At 37.8% G+C, this 12,242-nt stretch overlaps 1 protein-coding gene across 1 annotated transcript in view; it reads left to right on the top strand.

Moving 5' to 3' along the window:
* PGGT1B (protein geranylgeranyltransferase type I subunit beta) overlaps positions 1–9,471 on the top strand; it is a 33,962-nt gene extending 24,491 nt beyond the window's left edge. The window contains 5 exon segments of the mRNA XM_085213195.1: positions 1,892–1,937; positions 3,485–3,669; positions 5,545–5,653; positions 8,758–8,889; positions 8,892–9,471. Of these exon segments, the coding sequence (XP_085069321.1) occupies positions 1,892–1,937; positions 3,485–3,669; positions 5,545–5,653; positions 8,758–8,889; positions 8,892–8,959 (540 nt within the window). The 3' untranslated portion in view covers positions 8,960–9,471.
* Positions 9,472–12,242: the final 2,771 nt, after the last annotated feature.

The raw sequence follows: 12,242 nt of genomic DNA on the forward strand, positions 1-12,242 counted from the left end.
TCCTCAGCTTATTTTTTCTCTAATTTTTTCTCTTTAGTAGTACAGTGTGAAAACTCTGAGATAGAATTCAGTACAGATAAAGGTCACAGCAATTTCAAAGGGTTGTGATCAGCAGTGCAGAGTCAAGTTGGAGTCCTGGAGTGGAGTTCTCCAGGGGTCAGTACTGGGCCCAGTCATGTTTAAGATCTTCTATGTTAGTGCAGTTCTGATTACCGAGGAGAGAAAAAAAAAATCTGTTTTTATTGTCATTGGAATTGACAGGTTTTAATTACATAATCTTTCTCAGTTTGCTTCAGTTTTGGCTTTAATAGTCAAAAGTCAGATGCATCACCAATTCAAAAAGAATGGATACTCAGATGCTGAAATTTAGAATGACGTCAGCAAAAATGGACTCTAAAATGCTCCAGTTCTTAAAGTTTCTTGTTTTACCTCAAATTTGGTAGAGATGTTGAAAGAATTTTTAAGTGCAGCATTTGTTTTGCTTTTTTTTTTTTCTCCTTATATAATAGCGTCATCTGAAAATGCATGTATATAAATCTGTAGATATAATTTAATTATGATGTAAAAGCTATTTGTGTAGCTGTTAGAGTGAAAGTTTAGAGTTTGGAGTAAGAACTGTTCTTAACTGGGCTTACGCATTTTCTGAGGGCAGTATTTTACTACACAGCTTTCATGTTACAGTAACCTACAACCACTGTCTTGCTTTTTCTCCAGAGCTAATTACTTTGGTATGCATTAAGCAAATTGCCTCCTCTTACAGTCAATGTTTGTAGTATTAATTAGCTTTAGCAATACAGTTTTGCTATTCAGGTTTCCTTTGTTCAGCAAGTCGTGAGCCTCTAGAGTAAGAAAGCATATTTGGATTGCCATTGCAACAGGCACTGCAAAGAGTTTGAAGTAACTTTATGCTGTATTTTAACATTCAGATGTTGGTGGTTATTATTTAAAATTGACTAGATCATACTCTGGAAGGTCAAGTTGCAGTTTGAGGTTGTCTGTTATGTTTTAGTCTTTCTAGCTCATTAAAGCGACAACAGCTACTCAAAAACTAAGAAATAAAAATACTGTTTTAATGTGTGCAGCTTCTGCATCTACTTCTGTTTCTTCTTTCCTCCCCAAAGGGATCTTTGACAACAGACCTGTAAAATAATTCTTAGATTAAATCTAAAGATTGCTAAATGTTCTTCAGCTATGACTATAGGAGTCAGCAGCACACTGTCAAGATGTTCTGTATTTCCTAGCCTCTGCTAAACATTTTGAAGAAAGCATGAGAAATTTGTTGTTGGAACTTGGCAAAAAAAAAAAAAGAAAAGTTATCTGTTTAATCAGAACATGAACCAATCATCAGTTGGCCAGTAGGAGCAATCTAATTTAACTTTGAAAGTTAAAGTGTTCAGTAATTTGTGTTCCCTCTAAAAAGTTTGGTATTTGTGCAGTGACAGTGTATTGGTTATTAAATGTTGTATAAACACTTGTAAAATAAAAAGGCTTTAAAAGCTTTTCAGTTAAAGACAGATTTCATTTATGCATTTAATTTTGATTGGAAATACCTCTGAATTTTCCCTTTGTATAAAGACAAAAAGGTGTTTGTTTTTTATTTAATGACATACTTTACCTCTTTTGACAAAGAAATGGTTGTTCATTTCAGACCTTTAGTGTACATTGTAACTAAAATGAGCTCAATTAAAGTCTTAAAAGCTGTCTTTACAAAACTTAAATATTTGTTAACTGTCTTGCGCTAAGAGGGTTTTTAGGCGTAGGCTCAGAATTTAACTATTTTTAAATGGTAGTTATAGTCTGATGATGATTTTGCTATTAAACTGAGAAATTGCAATATCCTTAAAAGTAATTTGTCTCTAAAGTAATGGGTTCATTACAATTTTTTCTTCAGTCTTATGATAATGGCCTGGCACAAGGAGCAGGACTTGAATCTCATGGTAAGAATGTCAGAATGTTCTATACTTTGTTTTAAAACTGTAATTGAGAAATGCTGTAAGAAATTCAGGTCATGTCATGCCTGTATTTCTTTTCTGCTTTTGAAGAAGTGGGATGAAGAGGAGCAAATCAAAAACATACCTCAGAATACTGTCCTTCTTCCCTTAGTTTCTGCTTAGTATCAGACCAGATGGGCTCTTCCGATATCAGCTCCATTATTTTTCATCTGAAGAACCTTGAAAGATGTTGCCTGTAGTTCTCTGTCTTGCTGACAGAGCAAATCTTTTCTGTATGCACCGTTGTGACTCTGTGGATTTATCAGCAAGAGATTTTGTGCATTGCACCTGATAATCTCCAATTTCAGCAGCTATTAGTAAAAGCCAGAAACATTTCCTTTGACAGACTGTGGCCTCAAATCCTGAAGCAACATTTAAGTTTTATAAATAGATGGTAGTTGTGAAGATAGGAATTTCCAAGATATTTATAAGCAAAGTAGCTTTGTGTGTGATGAATAGTTATCTCTTCCTGATAAAGAAGCTTTTTACTTTTATGTGACATTAAGTCTATCCAGTGTTTCTAGATTTATCCTTTGAATTGAACTTTTGTAGTATTCAAACTGTATTCTTCATTCAGAAAGGATAAAGTTGAAAAACTGAAGTTATTCCCCTAGTTGCTGAACTGAATTTCAGTACAATTTAGTGATAGCTTTATTTAGCTTCAGTTTCTGTGTTTCAGCATCAGAATGAAAGTAACTGTAGAGTGGCTGGAGTTTTCTAACACCAAAGCAGTGTAAGCAACATTGGGCCCCAAATCTTACAACAGTTTGTGTATGTTATTTCCCAGGCTGTAATTTTGTCATTGCAGATAACAGACTCAGAGGACAGTGATACACAAACAACATGAGTTTCTTTTCTAATTTCTTGCAGTTTAAAAAAAAATAAAATTCCTTAGGAACATAACTTGTACTGGTTGCCACCAATTGTACTAACAGTGTACTAACAGTGCTGTTTTTTGGTTTTTCTTTTTTCTTTTTTTTCAATATATATATGGGGCTTTCTGCTCATGATCAGACAGTTCTGTTTTTCTTCTGTTAGGGATTGTATCTGACACTGCTTTTGACATCTCTGCTTCAGTCTGATTGCTAACCTCCCAATAGCTTTTCTTCTGTAAGTTTAATATGAAAAAAAATGTTTTCTATTGCACTACCATTTATTTGTTCTTGAACTGCTATGTAATCTAAATTGCACAGCACTGAGAGTCCCTCCAGCTTTAAGAAAATAGATTCAGGCTTATGCGAGGAGTTTTTTTTTCTCTGGTGTTTCTTTTTCCTTCAATATGTATGATGAAGTAAAGAGCTTTTATTTGTTAGGTTTTACACTTTCATACTCTTTTAGACTTTCATACTTTTAGAATCCATTGATTTAATTTTTACTACTGATTGTAGTTCTACAAGTTCTACTAAATACTACTTAGTTCTGATTGAGATTATACAGGCTTCTGTGAAAATTTGTACATCTAAGCATTGCAGCAACTGTTTGTTTCTTCACAGGTGGATCTACATTCTGTGGTATTGCGTCGCTGTGCTTGATGGGTAAACTGGAGGAAGTTTTTTCAGAAAAAGAACTAAGTAGAATAGGAAGGTGGTGTGTAATGAGACAACAAAATGGTTACCATGGACGACCCAACAAACCTGTAGACACTTGCTATTCCTTTTGGGTGGGAGCAACATTGAAGGTAGTGTACAAAACAAATAAAGGATAATTATGAAATTGTTTTGATTTCATAGAAGTCTTTTCCAACTTTAATGATTCTGAGATCATGAAGTCCAACTATCAACCCAAAACCTCCACTGCCCACTAAAATATGTCCATAAGTGCCACATCTATGTTTTTGAGCACCTCGAGGAATGGTAACTCCACTCTTTCCCTGAGCAGCTTGTTCCAGTAACTCCTTCTTTCTGCTGGATTGTGTAGGGATGGGGTCAGAAAGGCCAAGGCCTAGCTAAAACTGGACTTGGCAAGGAGTGCAATGAAGAACAAGAATGAGAGGTTTCTGTGGGCATATCAAGCAGAAAAGGAAAGTCCAAGAAGGCTCAGTGAGCAATAGGCAGGCTGGTAGCAACAGACAGGGAGAAGGCTGATGTACTCAACAACTTTTTTGGCAACTACTCTTCACACACCCCTTGAGCAGATGGATTGGAAGGGGAGCATTGGGGAGCGATGTCCTTCCCATTGGAAGCAGAAATCAGGTTCATGACCACCTGAGGAATCTGAACACTGAAAAGTCTGGGTGTCCCAACAAGATGCATCTCAGAATCCTGAGAGAATTGGCTCATATAGTCATCAAGCCACTCTTAATGATATTTGAAAAGTCACAGCAATCAGGAGAAGTCCCTGATAACTGGAAAAAAGGTACTGGTGCTTGTTCATCCCCGTGAGGGAGTGGGTGCCATCCAGAGAGACTAGATAGGGTTAAGCAGTGAGTCCAGGAGAACATTATGAGGCTTAACAAAGCCAAATTCAACTTGCATCTGTTTTAGACAACTACTATCAATTCAAAGTGGGAGATTAGAGTACAGCCGTGCCAAAAAGGACTTGGGGATACTGGTGGATGGAAAGCTGGACATGAGTCAGCGATGTGCCCTCGCAGCCCAGAAAGTCAACTGTATTCTGGGCTGCATCAAAAGAAGTATGGCCAGCAGGGTGAGGGAAGTGATCCTTGCCAGTCTATTCTGCATCCAGATATGGAATCCTCAGTGCAGTAGAGACATGAATCTATTAGAGCATATTCAGAAGAAGGTTCACAAAAAAGAGCCAAGGGATGGAACACCTCCCCTATGAGGACTGACTGAGAGAGCTGGGGCTGTGTAGTATGGGGAAGAGAAGGCCCTGGGGTGACATGGGAGTGGCCTTTCAGTATCTAAAGGGGGAGCTGTAAGAAAGAAGGGGACAGACTCTTTAGCAGAGTCTGTTGTGATAAGACAAGGAGAAATGATTTCAAACTAAATGAAGGAGATAAAAGATTGGATATAAGAAAAAAAGTATTTTACATAATGGTAGTGAAGCACTGGAACAGATTTCACAGAGATGTGGTGGATGCCCCATCCTTGGAGACATTCAGACTCAGGCTGGATGGAGCAACCTAGTCTTCCTGTAGATGTCCTTGTTCATTGGAGGGGAGTTGGATTAGATGGCCTTTAAAGGTCCCTTCCAACTCAAACAATTCTGTGATGGTTCTGTGATGGTTCTGTGATGGTTCTGTGATGGTTCTGTGATGGTTCTGTGATGGTTCTGTGATGGTTCTGTGATACTGCTAGCCTTCTTGGCCGTAGACAGTAGCAGTTGGCAAACTGCTGGCTCATGTTCCACTTGTGGTTGACAAGCATCTCCAGTTCCTTATCCTTAAACACGCTATTATTTCTTTGCAAGGAGGAGTTTCGTCTTTGGCATGAGTACATAAATGTGCATAGATCTGTAAAGATCTTTCATCTTGCAAACAGGCTTACCAAGTTAATGCTAAATTGCCCTACATATCTCCTTAAATAGACACTGTATTTTAAAATTAATAATACACTAAGATTTGGTATCTTACTGTCTAACTTCTTTTCAGCTCTTGAACTTATTCCAATACACAAATTTTGAGAAAAACAGAAACTACATCCTCTCAACTCAAGATCGCCTTGTTGGTGGATTTGCCAAGTGGCCAGATAGCCATCCAGGTAAATTTACTTTTCAAAATCATTATGAGCATACTTAAAGCTGAAAGTACATTCCAGCAGTCAAACATCTGAGGGGTATAAGGAAAGATTTTTCTCCATTCTATTTCAAAAACTATATTGAAAAAAAAAAAAGAATTATAATGAGATTTTCATGATTTAAAGGAAAAGCACATGGTTGTTTAGACTGTTTCTGGAGGAGTGTCACTATCTGCTTAGAGCTGGACAAGCCTTTCTATATATATTTAACTGTTCAATTAAATAACATGTTATTCAGTGGATAAATTCATGAATGGTTTAAGCAAGTTATTTCAGACCATTTATTTTCTTAATAAGGTAATCTTTTTGAAGTTTATTCAGAAGCTGTAGCTATATTTTAAAATAATGTACTCAAGTATGACCTGTTGTAGGGAACCTGCTTTACAGGGGGTAAATGGATGGATAGACACCCTCTGTTCCCTTGAATATCACCTTGAGTTTCTGAGGTCTAGCTATTTTTGAAGCTCTGTAGTATGTAGACCAGTCAGTATCACTTGGAGAAAATAATTCTATTTGTCATTCATTAATGGGACATTCCTGCCTGAACACTTGTTGTTTTCCATACAACAAGCTCTCTTACCTTCACTCATCAGAGTAATCTGCTTTTGAACTTGAATGTTCTGACTGCCCAACAGAAAGGGAACAGGAGGGTTGATCTAGGGTTCTAAGGATTTACCAAGTTGTTCTATGAATGTACAGAAGTTTTGCTGGCATTCCAATTTTTTTTGTATCTATGACAATCTATACAACCTATGTCTTATAAAAATTGTGTATCTTCACTGAATTTTTGTTATTTACTTATTTATCAGTGATATGTTTGGTACTACTGAATTTAAATGCTCTAGGATTTTTTCCAAGGGAAGAAAGGAAGTGTGTTTACTGTGAGATTCCTTCATCAGGCAGATGGTGTCATAAGTCTGTGTGCCTGTCTTGGAAGAAAAAATGAAATGTTAGTGCATCTCTAATCTGAAGAATGAGTATAAATGCAGCATTGCAAAATTTGTTTCTATGTATCTGTAATTTCAATGTCATGTACACAACTGATTTTCCTACAGCCTAGTAACTGAAAGGCAAGCTGTCTGTTTCACTGTTTGTATGTTTTTTCCACAACCAAGATTTCAGACTTTACTAACACAAGCATTTATGTCGTGCAGCATTGCTGTTGTCCAAAGCTCTGTTGTCAGAAAAAAGCAATGTAATGAGAACATAACTTTTCTTTATAATGATCTCTACGTTTGTCAAACATAGGAAAGGTTTCTGTCTGATAAATCTTGGAATTTCACTGTGGTAATACCATTGCTTTTTTGTAGAGGTGGCATGGGTGTTGGCTTTGTTATTTATACTTCAAAACAGAACTGAACACTTACAGTGTTTTATTAAAGTTCTTTATTTACTGGTAAACTTAGCTGAATGTGTCTGTGTGGGGCAGTGTCCCACCTTGCTCTGACCAGTGTGGAGCTGGGAGGGGACAGCCAGGATAGCTAACCACAGCTGATTAAAAAGATATCCCATGCAGTACAATATCATGTTAAGCTATAAAAGATGAAGGGGAAACTGCGTGAGTTACACCATTTGACTTCCACGTAACCTTTATGTGTGATGACCCCTGCTCTCAGGGGAGTGGCTAGGCATCTACCTACCAATGGGAAGTAGTGAATGAAGGCCATGTTTTGCTTTGCTGGCTTTGCTGCTTTTGCTTTGCCTGTTGATATCTTTATCTTAGTTGAGTAGTTCTCTCACTTCTGCTCTTCTTTTCTCATCCACCATCACGCCGGCAGTGGAGGAGGAAAAGAGAGAGAGCAGCTGTGTGGTGTTCAGCTGCTTACCCAGATCAAAATGCTAGAACACATAGCTAAAACATTTGATTTTATTTTTACTATTTCAGACTTAGGCGTAAATCATGACTAGATTTAATAAACTTTTATGTTAATACTGCTGCATGATGCTGGGCAGCTGTGCAGCAGCTCTTGTCTATTAATTTGTTTTCTGTAAATGATAAACAGTAAAGAGAACTGGAAGCCTGTGTGAATTAGAATTGTTGCAAGAGAAGGATAAAATGATTTACCAATTACTGAAGTAATGAAGTAAAGCACTGAAGTGAGGTTTACTCTGTAGAAATACTGATTTACAAAACTGCTTGCTTTGGTGTTACATAGTGTTGTAACTACAGCTGAGCAGCTGCAAAGTTTCATAATGTTTCCTTTACTTGTGAGTTGCTTATGAAACAGAACACTTAGACTGGATGTATTTCAGCCTTGAAAAGCATTAATCTTTTATAGCTTGAAATGGATGAGTGCACAGACTTCCTAAAGGTGTTTTTGGTAGGACTAAAAGTATTTAGTTGTTACGGATCTGCACAACTGTTGAACTTTTGATTAAACCCACCAAACAACCATATACAACTGTTAGCTTTATGTTAGTATATGGTTTTTAGTGCATATCAAGTGCAACTGTCTGCAGGGGTTAATATACTGCACTTCCTGAAGACAAGTTCTCCCTGTCTAACATATTCAACTGCATGGTCAGTCATCAAGCCACTTCATTAATTTCTGTTTTAAGGATATTTGCTTATGAAGAGAAGAAGATAGGTAAAGCGATGGTATATATATTCAAGATATTTATAGATACATGTATTTAAATATTTCTAAGTTTTGTTGTTTGATAGTTTTTGCTGCTTTTGATGGTTTGTTTTAGTCAGCAGTCCACTACATAATCAGTCAAAAAGTATCTGTTGTGTTTGGGAAAAAACATTTGCTCTGTTGAAGGAAATTGTTTCTAGCTCTTCAAATTCTTTTGTTTTTTGGTTTGAGCAATAGGAGGAAATTAAGTAGTGGACAAAAATTGCTCTAACATAAAACATCTCTATCTTAGAGATTGTATAGCATGTTTTCATGCTGGACGTTTTGAGCAGAAATTGCTTCTTATGTCAAATCTCACATGTAGAGCATAGCACCTGTATGTTTTTCTTGTCTGTGATTATCCAGAGGTGCTGGAATTCCCAGGAGCACTTGTCTGCTACAACCAAAAAGGCACATGATTTTATATTTCATTTTCTGTCCTGCTTTCAGATGCTTTGCATGCCTACTTTGGGATCTGTGGCTTGTCGCTAATTGGAGAAGCTGGTATCTGTAAAGTTCATCCTGCCCTGAATGTAAGCACAAGAACCTCTGAGCGCCTTCACCACCTTCACCAGATGTGGAAAACAAGGACTCTAAGCAGTGTTCAGACAACATGCACATCGCTACACGACTGATTCAGACTCAAATTTAGTTCTGGTAGCATAATTGTAGCCCAAGGTTAAAAGCCATGTATAACCAATGTGCTCTTTTAAGTGCTGGAGTCATGCAATCAGATCTGTGTTGCTGGCATTGCTTTGATAGGGGATTGCCTTCAGCGGGTTATTCTGCATTGTGGGGAAAAAAGGAGATATTTTGATTACATAGGAGTTTGTCACTGCAGACTGTAAATGGCTCTTCAAATGGCTTTATGTCTAAGAAATTCCTTGAGGCAATTAAAATTCATTTTTATTTTATTTTTTAAAACTTGTGCATACTGTGTCAAAGTATATAATAGGAAAGTATTTTCAAAATCTGTTTACATATCATACAGTATAGCACAAAACCTTGGGGATCTTTTTGATTTTAATGTCTTACATATTTTTGGGTAGAGAATCTCCCATATTAAATCTCAGTTAAAAGTTACCTTTTACTGTCTACGTTCAGATTCCATAAACTTTGTTAAAAAAAATCAAATAAATACAAATAAAATTATTTTATTCAGTATTCTGGACTTCTAAAGTTGTGTGGCCTTACTAAATGAGTTTTACAATTCTCTTGAATGCCTGCTGCATGGATGCGATTGATTGTTAGCACAAATGCCTTCATTTGAAATTCTGTCTTTGTGGGATATTAATGAGAGTGTGGTGTATTGATACAGAGCATGGGCAATAGTTGCTGAGTTTTTGTCTTCCTGGTCTCTTTTTGTCTAATTCATTTCTGAATTTATTAAATGTCAAGGATCTGTTGCCTTGTGAAACAAGAAAAACTATTTTTTCTACTGAGCTGTAGATCTCAACATCAGTGTTTTTGGGTTTTTTTTGCAAGCCAGTCACATGTCCTGGCTGAAGAACTGTCCACACAGCAACAGCATCAAAGAGCACAGAGCATGAAAATCTCCAGTTGCGCTCCCTAAAGGCAACAAAAATCCCACATTACTGCTTGGTTTCTGAAGCAGTGGTGAAAAACCTTCTTTGGTAACTGCAGTGTTAGATGAGCCTTTAAAAATTCATCTGTAGGTATGAACTCTCTACTTCAGAAGACAAAAGGTGGTAATAGGTAACTGAAGAATGAGTGTGATCCCAAGGAATTAAAAGGGATGTCTTAACAAAAAGAAAATTTTTCAAGGAAGAGAGAATCTGTATAAGAGCAATCTTCAGCCTCTAATTTTTGAGAATTCCAAAAGAGGGGAAAGGTGTGTGGCAAAGAGCACTCCATTTGGTAAACCAGGCTGTTCAGATGCACAGTCAGAAGAAAGGAGCAGTACGCAGAGTCTTGTTTTGTCAATTGTGGTTGTGTGCATGTGTGTGAAGGTAACTTCTTTGTGAATTCTTATCAGCAATGATAACCAGAGTCTTGGGTGTTGAGACCAGGAGGCTACTCTCTGGTTAAAACAGCAGTGAGCTAGCAGTGCCACGGTTGAAATACTCTTGTAAGACAGCCTGGAGGCTTTCATGTAGATATTTCTGTAAGAGCCATTGCTGAGTTTCCATCCAACAGCATGTGTTACATAGGCTCTACCCTGTGAGGGAGTATCCTTATCATTTTACAAGGAATCCACAAAAGCACAACTTGAAAGGAAAATGCCTGGAAGGCAAGGCACATCTTTTACTGTATGTTACCTCTGTGCTAAGTGGAAATGGTAGTTACATTGCCTGAAAAACTAAATATGCTGTGTCACGGAGTTAACTAGATCAATCTATGCCTGTGATGGGGACAGAAGGCCCCTGCCCCACAAAATGGGAAGGAAAAGGGAAAAGGGACAGGGAGATGGGAGCTGGGCTCAAGGAAGGAAAAAAACCAGTGGCAATGATCTATGGAGGAAAACTTATTTTAAACTATGATATTGGAATGCATGATAACACAATATAATACAGTCTAATTGAAATCAAGACTAATAAATAAGATAGGAGAGAGAGTTCCTGAAACCGACTCAAACCTGAAAAGCTTGGAACGGCCAGGAAAGCACCTCCAGCACCCACTGCCAGGCAGTAAGAGACCGCCCCACCCGGAAGGGCCAGATCCCAGGACTTCTGTAATGTATAGGGATAGGTGCCTGGAATTGGAGCATTAACACTTGAACTCCCAGTGCACTACGTGATGTTTTGATGCGGAATACTGAGAACCAAAAAACACAAAACCATGACATGCTGAAATGCTCTTGAAATTTCCTATTTGGGGTAATTTGGAAATTTTCCTAAGTAAAGAGCTGTATTTGTTTGGTGTTAAACTGTCAATGAGTCTTCATTTAGCAACTTTCCTTGAATTATGACCATACCTTACAAAAATAGGCTCCTTTAACAAAATTACATTTTAATTTTGAACCCAGCCTTTGTACTGCTCATTATACCGTTATTATAAAGCCTTCTTTATCTTCAGCCTCATCATAGAAGAGCATGACACTGACAGGCATCTGTATAAACCTGCTGCCCAGGGAAGGTATATAGTTTTCACCAGGGGTGTTGTTTCATGTTGGATTGGACTAGCAGCCAGGAACAATGTATAACACACAGTTTATGCTGCTTTGGGGCAGTTTGGCAGATTCTACAGAACTTTTCTAGCCTGTGTTTTTACCAATAAAAGTTGTTTCATTCTACCTAATCGTTCTTTGTTTCTTCCCTTCAGTCTGTAAGCTCATGTGAAGGACTGTTTTGTTTGTAGGACTGTTGAGCTGCAAGGCTTTCCAGTACAGCCACTGGGCTTTCCTGTGCTTTTGCATGTGGTTGGCTGAAGAAGCTTGTTGACACTAGCCTTATCTGAAGCAAGCAGGGACATAGTAAAGGAAGCCTTTTATTTTCTGTCTGTAAAATATGCTGTGATGTCAGCTGCTCTGCTGAAGATCTGTGTGCTGGCAACAGAAGACCTTAGTCATGAGCTGATTAATGTCCTCTTTTTTTCACAGTTTTTTTCATCCATCCCAGCTCTAGATTAAAATAGTAGAAAGGCAGAAAATAATGCAATATTTCTAACAGGTGGGAGAAGCATTTGTCTCGAGGAAGCCTCTGGAAGCATCCTCCCCCTGCAGAGCAACGTGCTTTGTTGGACTTTCCTTCCCAGCAAATGAAAGCAGCTGTGACTTGGTGGGAGCAGTGCACTGCAGCTGCATCAGAGGGGAAACATCCCCCTGCCACGCTGCTGCACCACAGAGATGTCAATAGGGCTCATCATTCCCTTGTCTTCACCCAATTTCCTTGTCTTTGATTTAATTAGATGAATTATCTAAACCAATAGGACCAGTAATTAATACTCAAGTGATGCAATTTTTGTTAAAATCATAG

This window comes from Meleagris gallopavo, chromosome Z (genome assembly GCF_905368555.1).
Source record: "Meleagris gallopavo chromosome Z, MGAL_WU_HG_1.1, whole genome shotgun sequence".
In the NCBI taxonomy this organism is placed as follows: domain Eukaryota; kingdom Metazoa; phylum Chordata; class Aves; order Galliformes; family Phasianidae; genus Meleagris; species Meleagris gallopavo.